Source organism: Neophocaena asiaeorientalis, unplaced genomic scaffold (genome assembly GCF_003031525.2).
Source record: "Neophocaena asiaeorientalis asiaeorientalis breed wild unplaced genomic scaffold, Neophocaena_asiaeorientalis_V1.1 scaffold297, whole genome shotgun sequence".
Taxonomy (NCBI): domain Eukaryota; kingdom Metazoa; phylum Chordata; class Mammalia; order Artiodactyla; family Phocoenidae; genus Neophocaena; species Neophocaena asiaeorientalis.
This window is the reverse complement of record NW_020175435.1, coordinates 192,740-219,095: the sequence shown is the minus strand read 5'-3', so window position 1 is coordinate 219,095 and position 26,356 is coordinate 192,740. Positions and strand designations below refer to the sequence as shown.

Below are 26,356 nucleotides of genomic sequence, written 5' to 3'. Positions count from 1 at the left end.
CCAAGAAAAGTCCTTTTGTCCCTAGGTCAGAAGAAAAAGTATAGGCTCCTGCTAACCCAGCTGAGCAATTTGAGGAGCTCCCACTGCTTTCCTCCTCAGCTCCTCTTCTCTGTCTATTGTGACTCCCATTAGAGGGTGGCAGGAGACTTCCACTATCCCTGAAAAGGATCAGGAGAAAGCTGAGTTGCACCCGAATGGCCTATGCAGTTGACAGCAATCCTGGGAAGCTGTAGTATTTCCTGAAAGATTGGACTGGAGACTAGCAGACTTTCAGAGGTCATCACAGACCTTCTGAAGAGGCACCTTGGAAGCTGGAGCGGAGGGTGGCTGGGACTCCTCCACGTACCTGCTTGGAAGTTAACAACATCAAGTTAAAAGTGGACAAACCCCAGATAACTAGGGATCAGTTGAAGCTGGTAGAGGAGACATGGACAGCCAGCATCTGGACGTTCTGAGGCAGAATACCACTGGAGAGGGGGAGACAAAGCTGCATGGAAATGCTATGAAATAAGACACCCATACTGGCTGCCCCTGGAGTGGGAGAAATTTGCTCCTGGCAAGTTTCTGAAGATGCACTGCAGGAAGGACAGTATAGGTTATGAAAGTTTGTGTTCTAAATATTATATGAGACAGGAGACTGTTGTAGAAAGAGCATGGGCTCAGAAGTGAGATCAGTTGTCACTTGTTGGTTGTTACGTCCTTGGACAAATTACCTAACAAGTCTGATCTCCATTTCTTCATGTGGAAAATGTGGAAATGTGGAATTATATCTATATCTATCTACCTACATCTATATCTATCTCCACTAACATAGTGCTTGGAGAAATGTGGACACTTGGTGTATTAGACGTGGGAAACTAACATTCATCCCTACTCCCTTATGAAGTCTCTGCTATATTTGTGGGGTTGGAATTCTGAGAAATACACTTCCCAGCATCCCTTATCAGCAGGATTCTAATTTAGATTCAGAATGGGAGGCATTCAGGTGTGATTTAGAAGCAGAAAATAAAAACAGAAGTCACTATTGCACCTGCAGATTTTTGGACAGTTACATGAACTTCAGAAAACAGTAGACATGAGCTTTTGCCAGTGGCTTCTGGGACTGCCCCCTAAAGTTGACCCACTTTAGGGCAATGGGCAGCATAGATCACTAGTGGCAGTTTTTTTTTGGGGGGGGGGTCTCTGTACTTTCTCATTTCCTGAAAGTTAGTTTTGGCTTTCCCTGACTTTATCTTCTCAGTTTATCCAATAGTATTGTAAACCTCTAATTCCCTGCACTAAATCCCTTCCTGTTCAAAATACCTAGGGAGGTTTCTGTTTTCCTGGCTGAATCTTACTAACATATCTGAGTTTTAAAAATACAGAAAGAATGGTGAGAATGAATGGTCTTATGTTTTCCTAATAAAAAGAGGAACATTTGTAAATCTGAAAGATGACACTGAGGGCTAGAATTGTAACAATTGGCATTGAGAATTGGGAAAACTTGGCTCAGGTTTAACCAGGAGAGCTTGAGGAAGAGAGGATAGGAAGTCATAGGTATCTGGGTAAGAAGTGAAATTTTAATTGCTTATCTTTCCCTGCCACTGGACAAGGAATTCTTGACAGCAGAATGATCTCAAGCAGAATAAATTGAACAAAGAAAAATATAACCTGAATGGAAAAATAAGCTTCCTAATACTGATGTACATGAGACTGTAGGTGGAGAAGAGCTGATTGAAATAAAGAGATTTACCCCATAATAGATAGAGGTGCACCCATGTAACCTATGGTGGGAGGAAGAAACCTATAACTGCAATGAAATGATATCTCTTTAATGTTTTATTAGACAAACCTCCTGACCCTTTTAAAATAAATGTCATCTGCACCCCATTCAAATAGCCCTTTCAAAGTTGGTTAAATTATAAGTTTGTCTTCCTATTATCTGAGGGAAAGCATGAGACCTTCCTCCCATGCAGACCACAAGGCACTTCTCAGAGAGGATCTCAGGTGGCACGTTGGTATAACAGAAAGCCTGTAGTTTTGATGCATTCAGCAGTGGAGGTGCAGTTGTCAGTCTGCTTCTACTTGTGAGAATTCTCTTCACCCTCTTCTTCCACGCAGCTTTTCAGTAAAGACAAAGCCTTATTTTTTTAAAAAAATTCAAGTACAGTTGATTTACAATGTTGTGTTAATTACTGCTGTACAGCAAAGTGATTCAGTTATACATTGTTTTTTTTTTAATATTCTTTTCCATTATGGTTTATCATAGGACATTGAATATAGTTGTCTGTGCTATACAGTAGGACCTTGTTGTTTTTCCATTCTATATATAAAAGCGTACATCTACTAACATCAACCTCCCACTCCATCCCTCCTCCAACCCCCTCCCCCTTTGCAACCACCAGTCTGTTCTCTATGTCCATGATTCTGTTTCTGTTTCATAGATAGGTTCATTTGTGTCATAGTTTAGACTCCACATATAACTGATGTCATATTGTATTTGTCCTTCTCGTTCTGACTTACTTCACTTAGTATGATAATCTCTAGCTGCATTACGTTGCTGCAAATGGCATTATTTCATTCTTTTTTTAAATGACTGAGTAGTATTTCATTGTATATATATACCAAATCTTCTTTATCCATTTAGGTTGTTTCCATGTCTTAGCTATTGTGAATAGTGCTGCTATGAACGTAGAGGCACATGTATCTTTTTGAATTATAGTTTTGTCTGTATATAGACCCAGGACTGGGATTGCTGGATCATGTGGAAATTCTATTTTTATTTTCCTGAGGAACTTCCATACTGCTTTCCACAGTGGCTACACCAGCTTACATTCCCACCAACAGTGTAGGAGGGTTCCCTAAGACAGAACCTTATTTTAAACTCTGAGTTTGTTATCTTATTTTCCACAACAAAATCAATCCAGATAAAGGAGCAAATATGAAGAAAGACTTCATCAAGTAACAGAGATGTGTCTCTTCCATGATCTGTTCATGACTGCCCACACCAGACTGGGGTTGAAAGAAGCAATTTCAATATTTTGAATTGTCCAGATGGCTCCTCCAATCTGAGCTTCCACTTTCCTCTGGGGCTTGAGTGCATTTCCCTCCAATGCTCACAGCTGACTGGATGGGGGTGGAATACCTAAGGGGTGAGGTCCAAGAAATTCCTGTCTTTGCCCACCTGGGCCACCCAAGGGGAGATTTCTTTGAAGAGACTCTGAAATGAACCAAGGATCAGTCGCTCTGGGGTCCACTCGGTGTGCTGGGCCAGATGGAAGATAGCAGTAATGAATGAACATGAGCTAGGGAGGACATGGCTAGTCAAGGCCACAAGGAGCGGGCAAATGGAGATGCTACATCAGAAGATAGGGCATAGAGATGCCAGTGGCTCAGGACATGAGAGGGAGCAGACTCAGAGCCCTCTCATCTTGGACATAGTCAGAGGAACTTGTGGTTGCTGGGTTGGGCATCTTTCATGTATAATTTTGAATTCTCATGCCAGAGTACAAGAGATGCATTAAGGTGTCTGGCTACCTCTAACTCCAACTTTTTCTACCATTCGGTAGATTTGGTTAGATAATCTATTGTTTTGGAGGACACACATATATTAGGATAAGTAATGACCATGTTGATAATATATTTCTTGAGGAACTATTTAGGGTGTTTGTAAAGACATAAGGTTGTCCTTATATATATGTGGACATATTCTGCCTGTTGCATTTGGTAGAATTAAAAGTGTTAAGTAAATCAAGAGAGCAGATCCCCTACAGTAGGGACTGGGGTAAAGTGAAGAGATTAGGAGGAGGGAACCACAGTGCGTGGCCACGGTGAAGAGGTCCAAGAGCACAGCTTATTGTTGATCGGGTGGAGCCGAGAATGCAGCCAGGAACACACTCAGCAGCCCGCACCCAGCCCAGTTGCTATGGTTAGAGGGTCTCCTGCAAGAAAAAGAGCACAGTCCTGCTCGCCCAGCTCAGAGATCTATGGAGCTGCCACTACTTTCATCCTTAGCTCCTCCTTTCTATCCGCTTGACTCCCACTGGTGAGAAGCAAGAGAATACTATCCTCCATGAGAAAGACCAGGAGAGAGAGGATATGGGCTTAAATGGCCAATGGAGTTAACAGCCATCCTGGGAAACGCTGTAGCATTTCCTCAAGGACTGGACAGGTGACTGGTATTACAATGAGAAGAGCTGCAAACCAACCACGGAAACTGTGATTAGAAATGGAACACTGAGGTCTTGTTAGCCACACCTTGGGGGAAGGCACAGTGGGAAGAAGATGAAGCCATGAGGGCTGGGCTTGGATTGGAAGAAACAAGCTGACACAGTGGACAACAGCTGCCTACTGAGTGAGCACCTGCCTGTCCTTCCTCCCCTTGGCATGGCAGAGACCATTATCCACAAATCAACGTTCTCATGAATCCAGGTGGCCTCCCCTGGGGCAGCGTCAAGACCTAGAGGGGTGGCGGGACTGGTGATGGCAGGGCTGACTCCTTAGGTGGCTTTTGTGAATTGGCGGAAATTGGCACCAGTGTGGCAGCCAGCTGCTTGAGCTGTCCCCTGTCCTTTGCTGTCACCAAGGAGGGGAAACTTCCCAGAGAGGGTAGTCGAGAGTCTATCCATCTATCAAAATTCCACGCATTCAAGGCCCAGCTCATCTATCATCTCCTCTGTGAAACCTGTTCTGAATCCCCCCAGCTTGGATAGGTGGTTCCCTTTTATTTTGCCCTGCCTTGGTTGTACATAACTGTTCCATTAAACTTGAACCTGCAGGGGCAGGGGTTATGTCTCCCACAATGCCCGGAACAGGGTTAGCTCTTGCTGCCTCTCAGTGTGTCCATGAAATTGAATGAATGACTGGAAGATGACGTGCTTAGGCACACTGTGAGCCTTCTCCTTACCTGTTCTTGTTGGTGCCATCTGTTGAGTGGCTCGTTAGTTGAGGGTTGTGTACTGTACATGTGGACTACACTCCAGAGCTGCCCCAGAGCTGGACGGTCACCACACTTTGGGAGTATGGGAGGATAAGGGCCAGAGTGTCCCATCCCTCCCTCTCCCTTTGTGGTCCCTGTGTGTGTAGAGGAAAGGGGAGCTGTCTTCATAGGTGTGTGAACTCAGTCCCTAGGGCTTGTTTCCAAGTTCTGCTTCCCCTCAGTAGTAGAGGTCGTCATAAAGAATGGTAAGTTGAAGAGGAAGAATCTGTAGTGCGTGAATTAGAGAACTAACAGCAAGGGGAACACTCATTTACTGCAGGAATTCAAATGCCCCCTCCTCTGTGAAGCATGTCCCCTAGTGTCCTCCCGGGTGAACCTTCCTACAAGCAGAGTTCTTTGCTCCTTTCTTTCTGTTCTCTCTCTCTCTCTCTCTCAGCAACAATCTGCTCATTCCTCTACATTAACCCTTACAATGCTGTACCATATCTCTGCCCTCCCTCCTCCACTCCCACCCCTGGGCTATGAGTCCCTCAAGACCATGAACAGAGTGTTCCCGTGTCATGACACCTGGTGGGAATGCCCTGATGTTTCTTAAAGGAATGGATATAGAGATGAATGAATGAGTGAGTGAATGAATGCATGGGCTTCAATTGCTGTGCAGATAGGGAGGCAGAGATTCATAGAAGGGATTCTCAACCTGGGTTAAACTCTAGCTTGACTACTTACTAGCCATCTGATAAGCCATGGGCCTTGGCCGCCTCATCTGTAAAATGGGGATAAATAATCCTGACCTTACGGCGCTGATGGAGGAGGGAGATTATCTAGTCAAAGGTCCCAAGGCAGTGGCTGACACATGCTAGACACTCAACAAATGGACAATTCTAAGACTACTTGACTCAGGGTGTTGCAGGGATACCAAGCCATTTGGAAAAAAGTGCCTCTTCTGGAGTGCAATAGGGAGGGAATTGAGGGGCTGCCAACACTAAACTAGGGGTGCCGACCGGCATTCAAAACCCTCAGCTGTCTGTTCCACTACTATGAACACTCCTGCAGCTCTCTGGTAGAGGGAGGTGGAGAAACCTACCTATTCTGTTCAGGTACGGAAACCGAGGTCTGGGCAGCCCATCTGGTGAGTAGCCAGAGAGAAATGTTTTCAGGAAACAGGGAAGCACCAGGACATTCATTCATTCAACAGGCATTCCTTCATTATTGGGCAACTACTGCCTGTCAGGCCCTCCTACTTGCTGCAAAGACAGCCAAGGAGGTGAGCTGAGCCAGGTGGGAGCTGAGAATTCTCCACACACTCGTCCTTGTCCCTTGAGCCTGGGAGAGTGGCTGGAAAAGAAGGCAGTGAGTTGCCCTGCATTTATCAGCTGCCTTCTGTGGGTGAAGGACTCAAGGTGTCTCATCAGGTTCAATTCCAAGAGCATCTGAGCCAGGAGGTGTCTTTTCTCAGTTTACTGATGAGGAAACAGAGACAGGAGGTAAGGCAGCTGGACCCAGCCCACGTTGCAGACAGAATGCTGTAAAGGAGAGGTTAGGCCTGGGTGGTCTGAGGTCCCCACGTTTCCCAATGCTGCAGAGGGCTGGAGGCCACCTCTCTGCTGTAACCCAGTCTGGTATGAACACCTAATTTTGAGGCATGCTGTTGGAGCAAAGGTCCTAACTAGGATAGCTGGTGACATCTTGCAGAGGCCACAGGGGAGCACCAGGACATTTCCCAACCTGTATCTGTGGTCTTGCTCATCATTCATGCCTTTCTGTCCTCTGTTTCATTGGTTTTACTTCTCGTTTCCAGCCTGGCCTCTGCCAGAAGGTGATTCCACATTTTTCTAGCAGCCCATTGTTTGGCTGCCCCCATCTCATTCCCAGACACCAGGCCAAGCGACCCAGCATGTGCAGGTGGGAATGTCTAGTTCCAGCTTCCCTGCCACGTTCAAAAGGTAGCAGCTGCATGCACAGGGCCCAAGGCTGTGCAGCCAGTGCCTGTCACTGTCACTGCACTAATGAGAGTTTCCACTGGGTGGGCCTGGGGGTGACAGCTTGGGGTGTGGAGGGGCTAGCGGCTGAAACTGGTGTGGGAACAGCACCTGTGGATCACTCACCACAGCTGGATCACTCACCAGCAAGGCTAATGCAGACCCCAGGGCATCAAGGGATGCTGATCAAAGTGAAGCTTAGGGGCTTCCTGAACCCCTTTGGAACCCAAGGACTTGGGTTCAAATCCCAGCTCAACCACTTCCTAGCTTTTTGATCTTGAGCAACTTAACCAGCTTCTTTGCCTCAGTTTTCCCATCTGCGAAATGGGAATATTAATAGCATCCACATGAAAGGGGTGGCCGTGAGGTTTAAATGACTTAGTCCATGTAAAGCATTTAGTTAGCGCTCAATAAACATTATCTGTTCTTTTCTGGTCCTCTGCCACCCCCTCCGTGCCCCATCACCCTTCTGCCTGCCAGCCCTCACAGATACTATTCAAAATAGTTGTTTCCCATCACTGGTCTTGCCTGACTGTCCTAAGATGCCTCTCCTTCTCCGTGTGCCTCCCCACGTTTCTAGAATTGAATTTGCAATCTGTACTCACAGGGCCACACAGATCATGTTCTCTGGGTTAAGGGATGTACCCATGGAATACAAGAGGGAGAAAAGGCAGCCACTTCTCTAGGTTTGGTTTCCACAAAAACACCAATGTGATGAGGCTCTGGTGTCTTGCCCAGTGGTCCAAAATGCCCAAGCAGCCCTCCTGCCTGGAGCGTGTGGGATCAGGGGTGATATGCGAAATATTCAACAATTCAGAGGGGCCCTGACCAATCAGAGTGGACTCTGGCCACAGTGCTGGATCACGGGGTACTGGGGGCTGGGGTCTGTAGCTCTTGACCAATTGGCAAGGAAGTAGTTTAACAATCGACATTGTTGCACAGGTATGTTCTGGGTCTATAGCAGCTCCCCTGGTGGGAAGAGTCAATGAGGGGCCTGTGTGGAGTCTGGGTGGAAGGAAGGCAAGTCCTGTTCTCTCTCCATGACCACATGGTAGAAGGTTGAGAGAATTAAGTGGTCTTGAGGGGCTAGCAGGGTGGGCTGGTGTTAACTGTGTTGGCTTTGACATCAAACTATCCACTTATGTGTTTTGGCATCTTGAGCAAATTCTTAACCTCTGAGAACCTTGGTTATCTAATCTGTGAAATGGGAGCAATGAAACACACAGGGCTATTGCTAAGGATAAGTGTGATAGAAATCACCAGAATGCAGGGCCTAGCTGAGGAAGTGGGAGCAACCTCTGTTCCTCTTTAGTATGCCTTGGTGTCCTTTCCATCAGGTGGGACTCCTCCCAACTTTGGGGATCAATGAGGTACAAGTCTTTCTTCGAAGCACTCACACACCTGTGCAGCTCATGCTTGTTCTTTCATTCATGCAACGGGGGTTTACTAAGTGCCTTCTCTGTGCCGGGCACAGTTTCAGTAGCTGGAGAGGCTTCAGGGAACACACCAGACAGGGCCCCTGTCCTCATGGAGCTTGCATTTTGGAAGGAGAAGCAAGCAATATGGCAGCCAAGCCTTTCCTCCTGCATCAAACACTCAACAGTCCTGAGTCCTGGACGTGACTGACAAAGGAGCAGTAACAATAAAACCTGCTAACCTGAAATCAAGGAAGAAAACCCTCAGAAGCCATAAATGAAAGCATGGCCTCCAACCAGAGGTCTGAGCTGGGCTGCTGTGGAAGAGGTGCTGGGGTTCAGGAACTGGGTCTGGGTCAGCACTTTCCAGCTGGGGCTGTACCTCAGCACCAGGTGGGGAGCTTCTGGAGATGCACAGCCCACACCCAGACCAATCACATCAGAATCCTGGGGTGTGGGGTCCAGGTACCAGTGGGTTTTAAATTCCCCCAGTGGCTCCAATGTGCAGCTGAGCTGGCCAGGGTCTTTGAAGTGGGGCTGGGGATGAGCCTCCCGTGTAGGGCAAGAGTCATGAAGGTCTCTGAGGAGGTGGAAGGAGACTGGAAAAACTCCACCCACCAGCTCAGCTAAAGGGGTAAAATGCTGGTCGTCTACCTGCAGGGGCCACAGGGGACAAAGTGTCACTGTGAGAACTCAGAGCTCATCTGCGCCTCCTGAGAGGGCCAGGAAAGTGGTCACACTGTCGTCTGTTGCCAGTGCCCCAAGAAAAGACATTAACCATAACCGTGGAGGGTGGCCACTTCTGCCACCCAGGGCACAAGACACTGCTATGGAAAACAAGTCCCCACTGAACAGTCTAGAAGGGCAGGCAAACAATAGACAGGGGAGCAAATATGTCAGTGTTCCCCAATCCTGGCCGTGCACTAGAAGGAGTTTTTTTTTTTTTTTTTAAACTTATGTCCCTCATTTGTTTCTGGAGATATTGATTAAACTTGTCCCCATTGTGGCCTGGACATGGGGGTCTTTTATGAATTTTCTCAGGGTTGAGAACTACAAAATAAGTGAGATCATTCAGATGGTTTATAAGGACCACCTAGCAGGATAATGTGTATGTAATAGAGAGTGATAGGCTGAGAGAGACTTGCGACAGACTCCCCGGAAGGTGACGTTCAGTTTGAGACTTGAAAGATGAGGTAGGTGTGTCCTGCAAGGAGCTGGAGAAGAAGCTTTCCAGGCAGAAGAGACAGAACGTGCAAAGGCTGGAATGAGTCTGGAAAGTACTAGGAGAAGCAAAAAAGCCTGTGTGGCTGGTGTGTAGTGAGCCAGAGGGAAGGGGAGCATTCAAGACTACATAAGCCATGGTAAGATGCTTCGAAATCTCTTCCAAGGATGAAGGAAAGCCACTGATATGTTTAAGCAGGGCAATTATACGAGCAGAATCCTAAAACTCATGGCTGCATGCATTTCATTGGCTCCCACTTACCCCCACCCGACTTTTCTCTCTGCCCCATCCTTTATTTGCATTTTCACAATTACTCTGGGAAGAAGGTAGGTAGCTGTCTTCTCCATTTTATAGCTGAGAAGGCACCAGTGTTGAATGACTCATCCGTGTCCCCTGGGTTCTTGAATGGCAGGCTTCTGGATCATCTGGTACCCGTCCCAGAGCTCTTGCCCAGAGATACTCCTGAGCACGAGAAGTCACAGTTGTTGTTACAGCGAGTCCCCGACATATGAAGCTCCAAGTTGCGAACTTTCAAAGATGCGAATGTGCGTTCGCATGTCCAATTACGTAAGTTAGTTCACATGTCTGGCGTACATTGTCACGTGTGCGCATCCTCTGCAAGTAACTGTACTTTTGTGTATTGGGTTGGCCAATATGTTCATTCGGTTTTTTCCATCAGGTGGCTCTAATAGCACTTCGTTTTCTTTAACTTCATTCGAAACGATTTTGTTAGATTGTATGTGACAGCTGTCATATCAGCGTGCATTTAAAAAAAGACTTATCAAACTTGGTGAATTTTTGTGTAGCCATTTTAATATTGAAGATGGAAGGAAAAAACATTTTTGGCATACTATTCTTTATTATTTCAATAAAGGTAAAAACACAACCAAAACACACACACACACACACACACACACACACACACACACACACAAAAGATTTGTGTAGTGTATGGAGAAGGTGCTGTGACTGATAGAACGGTCGTGTCAAAAGTGGCTTTCGAAGTTTCACGCTGGAGATTTCCCCTTGCTGGACGATTCTCCATGGTTGGGTAGACCAGCTGAAGTTGATAGTGATAGAGACACTAATTGAAAACAATCAATGGTATACCATGTGGGAGATAGCCAACATACTCAAAATATCCAAATCAAGTGTTGAAAAGCATTTGCACCAGCTTTGTTATGTTCATCGCTTTGATGTTTGGGTTCCACATAAATTAAGCGAAAAAAAACCTTCTGGACCATATTTCCACATGCGATTCTCTACTTAAATGTAATGAAAACATTCCATTTTTAAAACAAATTGTGACGGGTGATGAAAAGTGGATACTGTACAACAATGTGGAATGGAAGAGATCATGGGGCAAAGGAAATTAGCCACCACCAACCACACCAAAGGCCAGTCTTCACCCAAAGAAGGTGATGTGTATATGGTGGAATCGGAAGGGAGTCCTCTATTATGAGCTCCTTCTGGAAAACCAAACAATTAATTCCAACAAGTACTTCTCCCAATTAGACCAACTGAAAGCAGCACTCGACGAAAAGAGTCCAGAATTAGTCAACAGAAAACACATAATGTTCCATCAGGATAACGCAAGACCGCATGTTTCTTTGATGACCAGACAAAAACTGTTACAGCTTGGCTGGGAATTTCTGATTCATCCATTCAACAGACATTGCACCTTCGGATTTCCATGTATTTCGGTCTTTACATAATTCTCTTAATGGAAAAAAATTTCAATTCCCTGGAAGACTGTAAAAGGCACCTGGAACCATGCTTTGCTCAAAAAGTTTTGGGAAGATGGAATTATGAAGTTGCCTGAAAAATAGCAGAAAGTAGTGGAATAAAAGGGTGAATAGGTTGTTCAATAAAGTTCTTGGAGAAAATGAAAAATATGTCTTTTATTTTTACTTAAAAACCGAAGGCACTTTTTGGCCAACCCGATACTTTACAGTGTTGTATAGAGTACAGTAGTATGGGTACCGTTATTTCAAACTCAGGATGTCTGGAAGCAAGCGTAAAAGCAGTGGTATATAGCCGATTGTGTTCGTTGGGTACCTAGGCTAACTTTGTTGGACTTACAAACAAAGTGGACTTATGAATGTGCTCTCAGAATGGAACTCATTCATACGTAGGGGACTTACTATACATTGAGTTACATTCACTGCAACCCTGGCTGTGGGGATGGGAAAGTTCAATCCTGGCTTTCCTTGAGCAAAGCAGCTCACCCCAAAGTAGTCTTCTTTGCAACAGCCAACATCCCATCACAGACACTGTCCTGCAACTCTACCGTGACAGCCTTGTTCTAGAAAATGAAGGTGCTTTGAAATAAATCAAAGGGGTGTATTGCGGCGCCAGCCTCACCTTGACTTACCTCAATGTTCCGCCCTGGAGTCTGCAGTCCTTGTTGGCTGGGCCTGCTCTGTAGGGTCCACGTGGGCCACGGGGCCATCTCCCCACTGCCTGGTTGTCAGCCAGGCAGTAATATTCTACTACTTCCCCAAGGACTGACTGCTGACAGCTAGTGCTAGATCAGTTTTAGGGAAGCCTCTTCAATACTTGAACATGTTGTCATGGCTGGAGTATTTGGGGTTTTCTTGACACATGTCTTGGAACCCCTTGGGAATCCCATTTACCACCCCAAGTTCTAGGGGGAGGTGGGATGGCTGAGGAAGTGGCAAGGAAGACGGAGACAGGCCACAAAGGACCTTCAGTGTCCTTGCTGAGTGGCTCTGTTGGGCTTTGGCTACAGCCAACTGGGGTGATTCTAAACACATGGGATGACCTGGGGATGGAGAGCTCAATGCACTGTATGTGGAAACTGGTCCCACCACCTGGGCCACTAAGGATGGAAATGAAACTCCTACCCTCATCATGAAGCCCAAAGGTGACAAAAACATTGCTTCTAGACAGTAACCATGGAAACCTCTCATTGCTATGGATGGCCCACCACCAGAACAGCTCCTTGTTCTATGGCATAGAGTGCCCCCCTCTCTCCTCCCCTCCTGCCACTTTACTACATTGCCCCAGGCCAGGGCTCCGGTCCCCAGGAAGAGCTATAACTTGGCTCTCCAAGGTTCACCCTGATCTTGGTGGGTGCCAAGGCAAAGAGCCCTGGAGAGGAGAAAACGAAAGGATGGGGATAAAGATGGGAAAAGATGATGACATCCGGCAGTGCTGGTGCGAGACAGGCAGGCTGGGGCAGACTGTCAGTATCATTGGGGATGCTATTAAGGGCATTCATGAGGCAGCATGCATGTCTGGAGTCCCATCTGACTGGCATCATTCATTCCTGTTCCTGTTCGATTCATTCTGGAAGGGAAGCCTTAATTAGGCATGAAGAGATTTATCAAACAGCAGCCCCTTGGAGCTGGTAGTCTCTTTGCCATCTGGACGGATGGTTTCTACCTTGTGACAACAGCAGCGGGAATGATTTATGAGGTCCCACAGCTCCACCCCCTGGGCCTGGTAAAACCTGAATGGCTTTTGTCCTCTCTAAAAAAGAGCGAGATTTTGCCTGTGCCGATGGGCTCATGAGCGGGGGTTCACAGTAAGGTTTGCCCGACTCTGTGAAGTTGATGCCCAGACCCGTGGCAGCCAGGACCTTGCCTAGGCTCAGTTTTCAATTCACAGTGACCCAGCTGCAAGGATGAACAGAAAAAGCCCTGGAGTGGGGACCAGAAGACCTGGATGCAAATTCTTTTGGTGAGCTATGGGGCTTCATGTGTTTTTTGCCTCAGTCTTATGACTTATACAATGGGGATAATGATTTCTGCATCTTCCTAACTCACGTGATTCTCTGGAAGTTCCTGTGACACTACTATAAGACACAAAATGACTTTCTTAATTATACAACCCTTGATAGGCATTGAGGATTTAATCCAACAAACATTTATTGAGCAATTGCTGTGTGCTATGCACCACCCCTGGTGCTGTGATGGACATGGATGAATAAAACACAGTCCCTGCCCTTGGCGAGCTTACAATCTAAGAACGGTCATAAGACAAGTGCACAATAGCTATAATACAAGGCAGAATATGGTAAGTGCCATGAGAAAGGTACAAATAAAGTGCTACGGTGGTTCAGCGGAGGGAGAGATCCCAGTGGTTGGTAGATCGGGAGGGGGCTTCATGAAAGATGTGGTTTCTGCATGGGCCTTGAAAGAACCAGGAGAGAGTGTTTCAGGGGATGAGAACAGCAAGACCAAAGGCACAGAGACAGGAAAACCGGGCACCCCTTCCAGGAATGACGGCTACTCTAGATGGACTGGTACAAGGTGTAAAGGAAGGATGGGGCTTTACTGGATGGTCTGTAACGTCAGGACGAAGACTTGCACATTATTTTAAAAGTTTGTGAATGGCTGGAGATAAAAAAGAAAAATCTCTATGAATGTTTAGGATGGACTGGAGAACACGCAAGTGTGCCCAGAGGAAATCTGGGAGAGGAAAGGAGACTGCTGCTGAAATTGAGAGACCAGAAGACAAGGATAGTGCAAGAGTAGCAAGGGAATGCATGGAGAAGACATGAAGATGACTTTAGGGTCTCAGAATTGGGGGGTTGAGAGGATCATGGGTCTTCTAACAGTGAAAGGAGAGATTGTAGAGGAAGGGGAGGCAGAGATGATACACTTGTCTTCAGAGATGTTGAGTTTCTGGCGCTGCCGGAGCAGATGGGGTGAATGACCAACGAGCAGTGTGCAGTCGAGCCTGGAGCTCAGGGGAGGCGCTAGGCTGCCGGAAGTGTAGGACGCCTCCGAAGGAAGGCGGGAGGTTGCTGATGAGACTGTGCAGGGATGTGATGAAAGGGGGCCGAGGAGAGGACGCCAAGGCGGGGAAGATCTAAGTGTGGGGTAAGAAGGAGAGAGGGAAATAATGGTCGGATCTACCTCAGCTACTTTTTAGATTAAGGTAAGGGTGTCAATAAATAAATCATAAATACATAAATAAATAAATACATAAATAAATAAATACATAAATAAATAAATACATAAATAAATAAATACATAAATAAATAAATACATAAATAAATAAATCCATAAATAAACAACAAAGGGGCGTTGGCGAAGGAGAAGAGTCACGAGAACGTGGCTTCCTGGGCACCAAGGGGACAGCGAACGTCCAGGAGGAGTCAGTGTAGAGCCAAGCAGTGCAAAAATCTTGGTGATGAGAAAGGGCTTTTGACGTGGCAGCTGAGCCTCTGGTCCCAGGAGCATGGGGGCCACGAGGGGGTCGAGAGGAAAGGCGGTGCCAGCACCAGAAAGCCCCCCACCCCCAGGTCTGGTGGTGAAGGGACGAGCCACAGCAGCCAGGATGGGTGGAATGAGTGCCTGTTTGTGGAAAGAGAGGACAGAGGCAGCAGAGTGGCTGAGGACCGGTGAGAGGATGAATGTCGTTTCCCCAGAAGTGGGAGGAAGGAAGTGAAAGGGGAGGGGAGAGATCAAGAGATTTTGAGGAGAGACTGCATTTCAGATGATCCCACCTCTTCACTGAAGGAGGAGGCTGACGGTAGGGGTCATTTGGGGGTTTGAGGCAAATGGAGAAGATCTGAGGGGCTTCAGGGTGGGTGATGATGGGGTGACTGATGGTCAAAAGGAGGTTGGCTGACGGAGCACCTGCTCCCGGAGGCCTGTGGCCACTGTTATTACAAGGCAGCAGATCAGGGTACCGGGTACCAGGTACAGGCCGGGACTCCGTGGGGCTGCCCCAGACTAGCTGGGCTGCGTCAGAGGCTACAGAGGAACCTCAGGCAAGTTGAGCTCTAAATAGGAGAAAAGGACAGGCTGCCTCCTGATCATGGTGCCCAGATGGAGAGGGCGAGGGGGGAAGGGAAGCCGAGGTCTCTGGAACTCACGCCATCACAGGGCCAAAGTGTTTTGGCAGTACAGGATGTGCGGGTTGGGAATGGTGATGTGTGGATTGTCTTGGGTCCCCAGACTTCTCTGGAGAGAACCCAGAGGCAGGTTTTAAGAGTTCCTTCCCTTTCCACTCCATCAATTTCAGTTTAAGGAACAAAGACCAAGAAGAGACAGAAAGAAAACCGTGTTTTCCAAAGAGCTCTGGCCCCTTTACTCCCCTGCAGGTGGGCACTGGCAGGTACGTGGGATGCAGGGCCAACTCCAAGACCTGACATCGGGTTCCTCCCTGCACTCACCACTGGAACCTTCTGGAACCCAAGGCCTTAGCTAATCCACTGAGGCCCCACTGGCAATTTTGCCTGTTCCCCAGGGCACTGCGAGCTTCGACAACGAAACGTCTTCCAAGGCCTCTGAGATTCTCAAGATGAAAGGCCCTGGAGAAGTGTAAAATGTGATACTAATTATTTTCACTTCTTGTGAGAAGTCCAAACCACTCTGTCCCCATAGAGCCAGTTAGGGCTGTTGCTTTTTTAAATATTAATTTTCTAATGCAAATCCCAAATCTCAGACTTCAAGCGTCAACAAGAAGAACAACAAGGGAAGACACACAGAGACATAGTATCGTGATCTTGGTTTGGAACTGGAGCGTCCGCGTGCAGGGTTAATAGGTTCTGAGCACCCTTCCACTGTCTCCACTGGCTTCCCGTCAGGCATTAATTTAGAGCAAATGTCCTGCTTGAATTGCCATTGATTAATTATGTCATCTCATATGCTTGGGAGCGGATCTTGATCCCTTTTCTTAACCCCCTTCATCTTCAATATAATGTTTTTTGACTTATCTTTCAAATATATTTTAAAACACCGTTATTTATCAGGCAAGGGAATGAATCTAACAAATCAAGCTGGCTAATGCTTGTCTACATGTGACATGACATTCCAGCCCCTAAATTATCGGCATCAAGCCCAGGTTTCCCTGGGGAGACTATGTCCAGTATTTGGATACTACATTTGGCTTTGGGTTTTGAAAAAAGTCTTAACTCTTAATCTTAATAGGGGGGAAAAGGATTTTTGCCAAATTCTAAAATCACTGCCACTGTGAAAAGAAGGAGGTGGGGATGGACATTGGAACCTCTCCCCACAGAGCTGAAAACCTCAGTGTTGGAGCTCAGTGCCGACAAGTGCTGGCAAGTGTGACGATCAGGGTAGGAAAGTGACAAGAAAGTGACATTGACACAGCAGTCTGGCTGCAGAGACACCCCCCCACCCCTCCCTGGAGTGCAGGATGCAGAAAGCAAACACAGTGGCTGTAGAGAAATGGAGCTCGATGCTTAACATTTTTCCACACTCTGGGGCCTCACACTCTGGGGCTCCTGAGGCACCCAGGAAGGCAATCATATATATTTTAAAGGGATGACATTTATCTTTGCGGTACCCTTTCAAGCTTTTGCGGCGGCTTCCCTGGAGGCAGAAGGGAATAGCACAGTCCTTCCTGTGACATTCTAACAGAGCAGGAAGGAGGCTAACCCGGAGGATGAAAGCCCAGGGTCCCTTCCTCTTTGACAACTCAAGTGGCTTTAAAGAACAACCACCACATGTGGGACACTCTTTTGCCTTATTCGGGGCTGGAGTGCTGACTCTTAGTAGGAAGCTGCGATTTTTCAAAAACACGATTTGGAACACCCTAGCAATTTAGTGTCATCTGCCTGCTTGGTCCCAGGTTCTTGGGGGTTCTTGCAAAGCCAGAATAGGACCTGTCCACTGTCTTCTCCAGCCTTCTCTCCAGAGCTATGGAGGCTGGTCTGGGACAGGTGGGTCAACTGTGGTTCGTCCTATGGGCAGTTCAACTCTAGGTTCATGGAACCAAGTCCTCAGCTCTGACGTGGCCTCTGCTCCTTTTGGTGACCTTGTGCTCCTTGGCTGGGCTGAATGTTCCAACCTCCCTCTTCCTGGGAACAGCACCATTTTAGACTTGGGTCAAGTTGTCCCCTCTGGTGTTGGCTCACCCAGAATCCACATTTCTCAGAGGCTCGGGGCAGCTGCCAACAAGTGGTTCTCCAATCATCCATGAGCCCAAAGATCCCTCCAACTTGGGAGGCAGTCATCCAGTCATGGGACTGACATCTCTTCCTGTCAAGTCCTTCTGCCCCCAAAGATGCTCTGAGTCTCAATCTGATCCAGGTGGGTTCTCCACACCTTCTTCCTGTGGCTTATCTGCCTAATGCTAGATGAACACCACACAGTTATAAATACTCAGGTCAATATATATATGCAGGTATAGATATATATATTCTGGTCACTGTTTTACACTTGAACAAAGAAAACCACGAGCCTGCTTGTTCTAGAGTTTGTGCCACCCCGACTCCCATCTGCCTGTGGTGTAGCTGGCAGGAAATGTGAGCCACTGAGTCCCACAGGGCGCTCACCTTACGTGGCCCCGTCGCACTGGCCGACAGTCAGTTTCAAAGCCCCCTGCTCGTGCAGGTTCTTCAGGGCCTTGAACTCCAAGGGCATGGTATGGGGACCGGCCTGGGAAGTGTAGCCGTACTTGAGGCTGTCGTAATAGTGGTACTTGACGGGGTTCTGGTTCTGATCTAGCGGAAAGGGCCAGAAGCCATAGAGGTAGATCTGGTTGCAGAAACGCGTGGCCAGGGTATACATCAAGAGGCCCGTGGTGGGTCTTTTGATGTGAACTTTGTTAGTCAGCCAGTATCTGGGGAAAAAAAAAAGAAAAAGAAAGTGAAACAAAGAAACAAAAAAGAAACCTGAGTTTGCGAATTATCCTTTCCAGGAAGGGGAAGATTTTGTCCTGGGCCACAGCCTGCTGCCTGCTGAGGACATGAGGTTTGGAGATGAAAGGGGCTTGCCCAGGTTCACCTGGGTAGAAAGGGCATGACCTTGACTTGAGCTCAGGCTGGTTGAAACCTAAAGCAGGGTCTGGCAAACTTTTTCTGTAAAGGGCCAGGTGGCAACAATGGCTGGCTTTGCGGCCATACTCCTGGCCTCTGCCATTGTAGCCCGAGAGCGCCACGGACAACACACACGGGTGTGGCTGTGCCATAGTTTGCCAACCCTGATAAAGGGCTGCCTCTTGCATGGTGCCCACTGCCTATTGCCACACCTGACTTTGGCAGGGGTTGACCTCCTTGCCTCCTAAGCATCACAGATTTCTTTCCCATCCCTGCCCACAGGCCCCACACCCCACCCCCTTCCGCCTCTGATGCAGGCTGCCCATCTCTCAGCATACGTGGCTTCCCTGGAGGGCAGAGGGAGCAGCAAACAGCGGCCTTCCCTGTGAGGCTGGGTTCTGCAAAGGAATCTGTCGGAAGTATGAGAGGAAACACGGGGCGGGGGCAGGGCGGGGAGAGCAGAGCTTTAGGCTAAGGGCTTCCTGTGTTGAGTGAGGTGCTGAGCTACCTTTGTACATAGAGGGCCTTGGTTTACCTTAATCGAGAAAGAAGTGAGGAAGAAACCATCTTCATTTCACAGGCTAAGCAACAGAGGTTGAGAGGCGGTTTCAGTGACAGTTCTGTCTACAACTACCGGTGTGCCTTTGAGCAAGTTGCTTCTCCCTGCTGGACCCACTTTTTCACATTTATGCAACGATGGGGCACAGACCAAGGGATTGCCAAGACAGCCTCCAAGTTCCACCACAATCCAGAAGTGTCTTCAGAAGTGGGAAAATAGACACTCTCTTTGCCATCATTTTTATTTTCCATCATGGTTTTTCTCCTGCTTGGATTTAGAACCCACTGGGACGCGTGGTCCAACCTCTTTATTTCTAGTAAAACCTTCCACGTACCCAATGCTGAATCCTTTTAGATGTAACGTGTATGCCTTGGTGGAAAGCCGTACTTCCCTATCACAAAGTCCTTACTACTGTGTCTCCACCGGACAGTGTCCGTGGTTTTCTGTACTCAAACACACTCTGTGGGCCCCCATCCCACGAGCTCCCATTTGCTGCTGTGAAAAACACCCACCCCCCGTCGGAAGCACAGGCCAACGACGTTCCCCGCGGCACAGTGATGCCCAAGACTATAAAGTCACACGTGTCAGTGAAATTCATGCCGGAAGGTAAAACGATGCTGGACAGAACGCTTACGTATTGCTGAAAGTTACAAGTGTTTTACGTTATTAATAGTGCATCTAGCTCAAAGTTTGGGGGCAGCTTCTCTAGAAGCCCAAGTACACCCTTTTGCAAGAGGCTCCTTCTGCAGCTCCAAAATAGGAACCCCCGAACATTTCAGAGACTCAAGCTTAAATCCTTTAGCTTTTGGGGGAGGCATTAGCCTTTGTATCAGACAAGGTTATAGATTCCTAATAACCCATATAATTTCAGTCAATCATATACTATTGGATATAATAAAACTTATTTCAAGGCTCCCTCACACCCCACCCTGTCTGTCAGGCCAGGGTGATCTGAACTTCCCCCCTAACATTGATGATGGAGTCTGTGGTCCCCAACGGCCGGAATCAGAGTGACCGTGATTCTTCTGGGCTCTGCATGTGGCCCACTTTCACAACGGCTCTTGTTTCATAAGCCTGTCAGTTGAAGGCCCCTTCCTTTGTACCCTATCCTTTTTCATCTTGTCTGAGCCAAGAAACTTCCCTGAAGCTGAATTTTCCAACCTGGAATCAGACAGAGAGGCAGAGGCAGAGGACAGAAGAATGGCTCTAGTAACTGCAAACACAATACAAAAAATAATAGGAAAAGAGTTGGCGGATATACCACAGAACTTCATCATTTCTGTCCTGCATGGTTGAGAAGTTTCATCCCAGCTGATACGTAGGAGGCATGGTGCTGGCTCAGGGGGGTGCTTGATGCTGAGACTGGGGCTTATTAGATAGGGAGCCCTTCCTTAGACTACCTCAATACTCTATACGCTCAGTGGGGTTGAGCTGAGCTTGGGAGGACCCTGGGGGTTGAAGGCAGGAAGAGTGCATGGAGGAGAAGAATTCAGAAGAGCAGCAGCTGACACCTCGGCTTAACTACATCTAATCATGGAGAGCTCACCCCCTCTTGAGCTACTCCATTGCACTTTCAGCTTTAACTTAATGGTTCACAACCTAGGCTGCCCCTGCCTGGAGCTTTAAGAGGACCCATCCTGGGTCCCACATCCAGATGCAGCCTGGACGCTGGGATTTTTAAAACCTCCCCCAGTAATTTAAATGTGCAGCCAAGGCTAAGAAGCCCTGCTCTAACTGGTAGGTGGTTCTGCCAAAAGAACCTAGGAACGAGACTTATTTAGAGAAAAGAGGGGGAAAAAGTAAGCACAAGGGATAGTCATCGAGTTTTAAAGACAGCTGGGCCTGGAGAACTCATCTAGATCAGCGGTCTGGCAGGGGATATAGCTGAGCGAGCTGGGAGTTGGGACGTGTGTGTAAGGAAAACTGACACTGGCCTCTGTGTTGCCAAGGCAATAGGGAGTGGGGGGGACTGTGGCATCTAAAGGGGTAGCTGGTTTTATTGTTGTCTTGTACGGTCATGTAAAATTTTCTGATTTTTTCAAAGGTATCAGAAATCTGGATTTTAACACAAATTCTCCAAATTTTTAAATGTTGGCAACTACTTAAAAAAATTGTTTTTAAAATCTGGTGAGTCCCTATTGGGTGAGTTAACAGACCATATCTATGGGTAATCCACGGTTCTCCTGGATTGAACTTGTCCTCTTCTTTCAATTTACAGAGGAAAAAGTGAGAATCCAGGGTGACTTGCCAGAGAAGAGGCAAACCTCTCACACAGCTGGTCAGATAGAGCTTGGATAAAATGCAGCCTCCCCACTCCTGGTTCTTGGGCTTTTTTCACTCCATAGTGATTCTGGGGGGTGGGGGCGTTGTCGGGGTTGGGGATGAGCTGGCTGCAGCTGCTGTTGACACTATCCAGGGACACATGAGCCACGGGCTGTGTCCCCTCATGAGACCATCTCAAAGACTGTTCACTCCCTGAGAAATTCAAGCCCTAACAACGGCCACATGACAGATTAGGGATTTGCGGTTTGTTTATTTTCTGATTGTAAGGCCTTAGCAGAGTAAGGCTTTCAGAAATAAATTTCTTTTCAAGCCATTGCTGCTCTGCCCAGAGAGAGGCAGTGAAGCATTGAATCAGTGGGGAAACGTCCAAGTAGCTCATAGGTGGGTCTGAGTTTACCCAGACAAGTGCAGTGCCCTCCCCGTAGATGTGCCTTTCCCCTACATGTCCTCTTGGTGAACTCTCTTTTTTTTTTTCCCCTCAAACTGAGCACGTGAATCACGTCTTCCTGGAAATGCTCCCTTTGTTCCACTCTCTTCTCAGCTCAAACTGAATTAGTCATTCCCCCCTTATTATTATGAGTTTTGTTTCCATGGATCCTATTGTGCTTATCAACCCGAGCTGATCCTTCATTACCCTATGGGTTGGACTCCCACTTGAAACTGTACTGCGATCTCCCCAAGAGCAGAGGCCATGCCTTACACTCCTTTGTGGAGTCATCAGAGGCACCTGGCTCAGTGTGTGGTGCAGCCAAGGCACTATGGCCGAGACGGCATCGCTCAACCAATCCTCCATGGGCTTGCCTATATCTCTCAGCATCCCTTGTAAATGAGCTGGAGTCACATGACCAGTTCTGGCCAATAGACTGCAATAGGAAATGGTCCCTGCTGGACCAACTGTTCCCCAAGAGCTTACTCCTGCCTTGGAGAACCTCAGTGCCTCCTGGAAAGATGATGTCAGCCTAAGATGAAAGAAGCCTAAATCCTAGAATCACTGGTTGGAAGACAGCTCCAACTAACCTACATCCCACTTTGCGAGGATGAGAGATAAACTTCTGTTGTGCTAAATCACAAGGGTTTCAGGGGTTGTTATTGTAACATAAACTAGAATTGATTATCCTGGCTTCCATGGCGCTCGGCAACTTAGGACTTAAATGGAATTGAAAAATGGGAAGAAGTAGAAAAGGAGAGAGGGGGAAGCTAGCAGTGCATGCAGCTTTGTGACTCTGGCCAGCTAAGACAGGAATAGAAACACCCAGCCTCTCAGATCTGCTGCCCAGAATCGCTCACTGGGAAAGGTGTTAACAGCAAAAGAGGCTCCGGAATGAATTGAGAGCTCAGTGGCAGGGAGGGACCCTCTCATTTCCGATTCTGCCTCTGTGGGTAAACAAGAGCTCCTGAGTGAGGTCTGACAGGGACACGGGGACACCGTTTAATGAGCAGCTTGTTCTAGAAGCTGACAGTTATGTGGGAACAAATCACTCTCCATTTCCTTTATCGCTCCTCAGTCGCCCTGGCCAATTTAGAGACTGTGTGCATGGCCGACTTGTAGACGATTTCTTTCCTTGAGATAACAGCTGGGTGTTAAAACACAAACTAATTAATTTTGCCTTCCTAAATGAGGTTAGCTGGGTGCATCCAGGATGCTGTATTGACAATGCACCTTTAATATCCCAGTCTGGAGGCTTTAATTAGAAGGCAAAGTCATCTCCAAAAAGGCAGTAATCATTTTTCAAATTCGTTACCCCAATTGCCAAGACAATTAAGTGGCATATTTTATGAGCATGGACGGAAATAAATGAAGATTGCCAAAATCATCACCAAAGCACACTTGTCCTTCTCCCTGGATTCCTGTGCTCGGTATGTGGCAAGCATGGTGGCTGCCATGGTTGGAAAAAGTGACCAAAGGGGCTTTCTCTAAGAAGCTGAAAGCACTTTGTGGGATATAGCTCATATCATCCTTAAGGAACAGGAATGCCTCACAGGTGGTCATCGAGGGATACTTGGTGATGCTTTGCACAGGATCACCAGCAAAGCCAGAAACAGGGCTCTCAGACTCCTGTTCTCTCGTCATCTACATCACCAGCCCGGTCTCTGGTCCAGGGGCCTCAAAGCTCATGGCTGTCTTTCCTTGGGAGCACCTTAGAGCTCTGGTGTCTTGGGGGGCATCTCAGGATGTAGCTTCCCAGCTTTGTGGAACTGGAGATCGGGGGGGTTGTTTCAGAATTTGGGGCTGGTGTGCAGAGCTGGTTAAGCCCTGGGGATGCTTGAGGCTGATTCCTGGTCCCCAGGCCTCCATGATTACCCGAGCCAGTGCTCTCATTCAAGTAAGCCAGGCTAGCCTCAAGTATTACCATGCCACCAAAAGCTCGCCCATGACTCCTGGGGTCCACAGGATAACATCCAGCAGCCTCAGCCCAACCTGTGCAGCCCTTGAGATTTGGGCCTGAAATCCCTCCTACCACCTGGCATGCACAGCCACACTGCCACCAGGAACTTCTGGTCTCTTCCAGGACACCACCACCTCCTACTTCTCCTGGCTGGCAACTCCTTCTCAGCTTCCCTGAAGGAAGCCTTCTAGGACCTGCCTGGATGGTTTTGTGTACTGTATGTTCTTTTCCTATCCTAGCACTGATCATGCTATGCTGTAACGATTTGTTTACTTGTCTTCCTCCTCCCCTACAATTTAAACTTCTATGAGCAAGTGGGTTGACTTCTTGCTTCCATGTAACCCCAGATCCGAGCATAACTCACCCATAGAGTGGGTGCTTCACAGATCTCTGTTTAATGAAGCAGTGAGTAAAGATTAGCAAGTAGGGGTTAATGTCTCCCTTTGGGGGCACTGGCGGGAGAGGTGGAAGGAGCCTGGCCTCACCCTAAACCCTTCTAGGCAGCCACTGGGTTCTCACATGTGAAAGGTGGGCTAACAGCATCCTAGACAGTATGTTGCCAAAAGAAAGAAGGAAAAACCATGATGTCGGTTACTTAAGGCGTTCCTCCTGCTACACGTGGGGGTGGCCCCAGGGAGTCTAGAGACTGCAGCTCCCACACAGGTATCGCTTCTGTCGCTAGAGGCCCTGCAGGGACCCAGCAAGACCATTTCTTGGGGGTTTAAACCTTCTGGCTAGATTCTGGAATCTAAACTGAGGCCACTACAAATAGAAAAAAAAAGTTATATTTAACCTCATTCATAATTAAAGGAAAATTCAATTTCACACAACGAGATGCCATTTTTCACGGGATTGGCAGAGATAATAGTTGTTGATAACACACCATGTTGGGGAGGTTATGTGAAAACAGGTATTTTCAATAATCATAGGTGGGAGTGTAAATTGGTAAATACCTCTGCGGTGGGCAATTTGGCAATCTCTATGAAAACTAACAATGCTTATAGCATACATCCATCTCTCTTTTTTAGCAATGGCACATCTAAAAAGCAAGACTACATATATACATATGTGTGTAGATGCCAGTCCAGGACAATTGCTGTAATACTGATCATACGAGCAGAAGACTGGAAAAGCTTGCGATGCCCACTGATGCCTTCTGCTAACAGAAATTATGGTCCAGACACGGTGGAGTGTAAGGCAGCTGTGAAGGAGAATGAGGTGTTGCATGTCGATATGGAATAATTTCCAGAATTTAGCAAAGTGCAGTACTTAAAACATGCTCCCTTAGGTGTGAAAGTGGATATTTCTGGAAGGATACACATAGAAAAACCAGTTTAATAGGCTGCTTCTGTGGAGGAGGGCTCACTTTTCACTTGAAATTCTTCCATACTATTTGGCTTTTTCTTTTGACTATGTCCATTGCTATTTAAAAAAAAAATGGAGACAATCCATTAAAAATGACCAATGCCATCTGTGCTTTAACACCCCAGACCTTCCTCCCTTTCTGTAGGTAACACCACTATGCAATGCACTTCCACACTCCGTGTCCACTGGAGGAGACTGGGCCTCAACTCCTGTGACCAGCCCTGGAGACTTGCTCTGTGGACTCTGATAGGCATGTCTGGGAGGGGCCCCCTCCAGGCTTAGCTGGTCTCTCCCCTGCCTCCCTGCACCCTGCTTCCTCTCTCACCCCGGACCTGCCCTCCGGCCTCAGGTTCTGCTCCCCTCTGACAGGCAGCAAGGCCTACTTTGCTGAGCTGCTGCTCCAGCCCTGGCAGTGGTGCCCGCTGGATCAGTGCCTTCTGAGGGCCTAGGCTCAGCACTCCTGATGCCTAATTAAGCATGAATTCACTGGCCTTCTGTGCACTAGGCTTGTGGGCTGGGCGGCTGGTTACACAGGCCAGCCAGCGAGCTGCTTTTCTGCCCAAGGGCAGCCCTCTCTGTAGGTCCCAGCCTTCCCCATTGTGGTAACTGAATTAGAGCCATTCACTACCAGCTGCTGACCAGAGCTTCCCACTTCCTGCCGCCAAATTCAATTGCCTGGGTGTCCTTCCCCTCCATTGCTCACGCCCCTTGCCAACAGCCAGCCAGGGCACTGTGCCACCTTGAGGGCCGGCAGAGCCAGAAGCTCCTGGAAGCCAGGTTGGGTCAGGGGCAGTGAGTGTCAAAGGGCAGGCCTTCTGCTCAGTGTCTCTGCCTCACGCTGCCCACTTCCCTGTAATATCCAGGACCGATAACTGCCACAGATGGCAGGAATCTTGAGAGTACATGGTGGGTAGAGATTCTCCTAGCACAGGTGCGTTGAATCAAAGGCACTCTGTGTGTGTGTGTGGGGGGGCGGGCGCGGGTACTATCTAGCCCAACTGTTAAAGGCTGAATTGCATCCCCTCGAAACTCATATGTTGAAGTCATAACTTCCAGTACTTCAGAATGTGACCTTTGGAGATAAGGGTCTTTACAGAGACAACCAAGTTAAAATGAGGCTACTAGAGTGAGTTCTAATCCAATATAACTGATGTCCTTAAATCTGGAGACAGACAGGGAGAATGATGAAGATGGCCATCTACGAGCCAAAGAGAGAGGCCTGGAAGAGATTCTTCCCTCAGAGGCCCCAGAAGGATTTCTAGCCTCCAGAACTGTAGGGCAATACATTTCTGTTCTTTAGGCCACCCAGCCTGTGGTACTTTTTTACAGCAGCCCTAGCAAACTAACACCCTAACTGTATAATACATATTTCCCTCTCCACAGCCCAGTAAGGGGCATCTCTTGCTGTCTGGACATCTCCAAGAATGCAGAATTCGTCCATTCCTAAGAGGCAACTATACTCATTTC

The 26,356-nt window shown here is 47.7% G+C and overlaps 1 protein-coding gene across 2 annotated transcripts in view; it reads right to left on the bottom strand.

Annotated features, from left to right (window-relative positions):
* Positions 1-17,813: 17,813 nt before the first annotated feature.
* ST8SIA2 (ST8 alpha-N-acetyl-neuraminide alpha-2,8-sialyltransferase 2) overlaps positions 17,814-26,356 on the bottom strand; it is a 57,036-nt gene continuing 48,493 nt past the window's right edge. For both annotated transcript variants that reach the window (XM_024767715.1, XM_024767716.1), the window contains one exon: positions 17,814-18,099. In XM_024767715.1, the coding sequence (XP_024623483.1) occupies positions 17,814-18,099 (286 nt within the window). The remainder of the gene's footprint in view (positions 18,100-26,356) is intronic.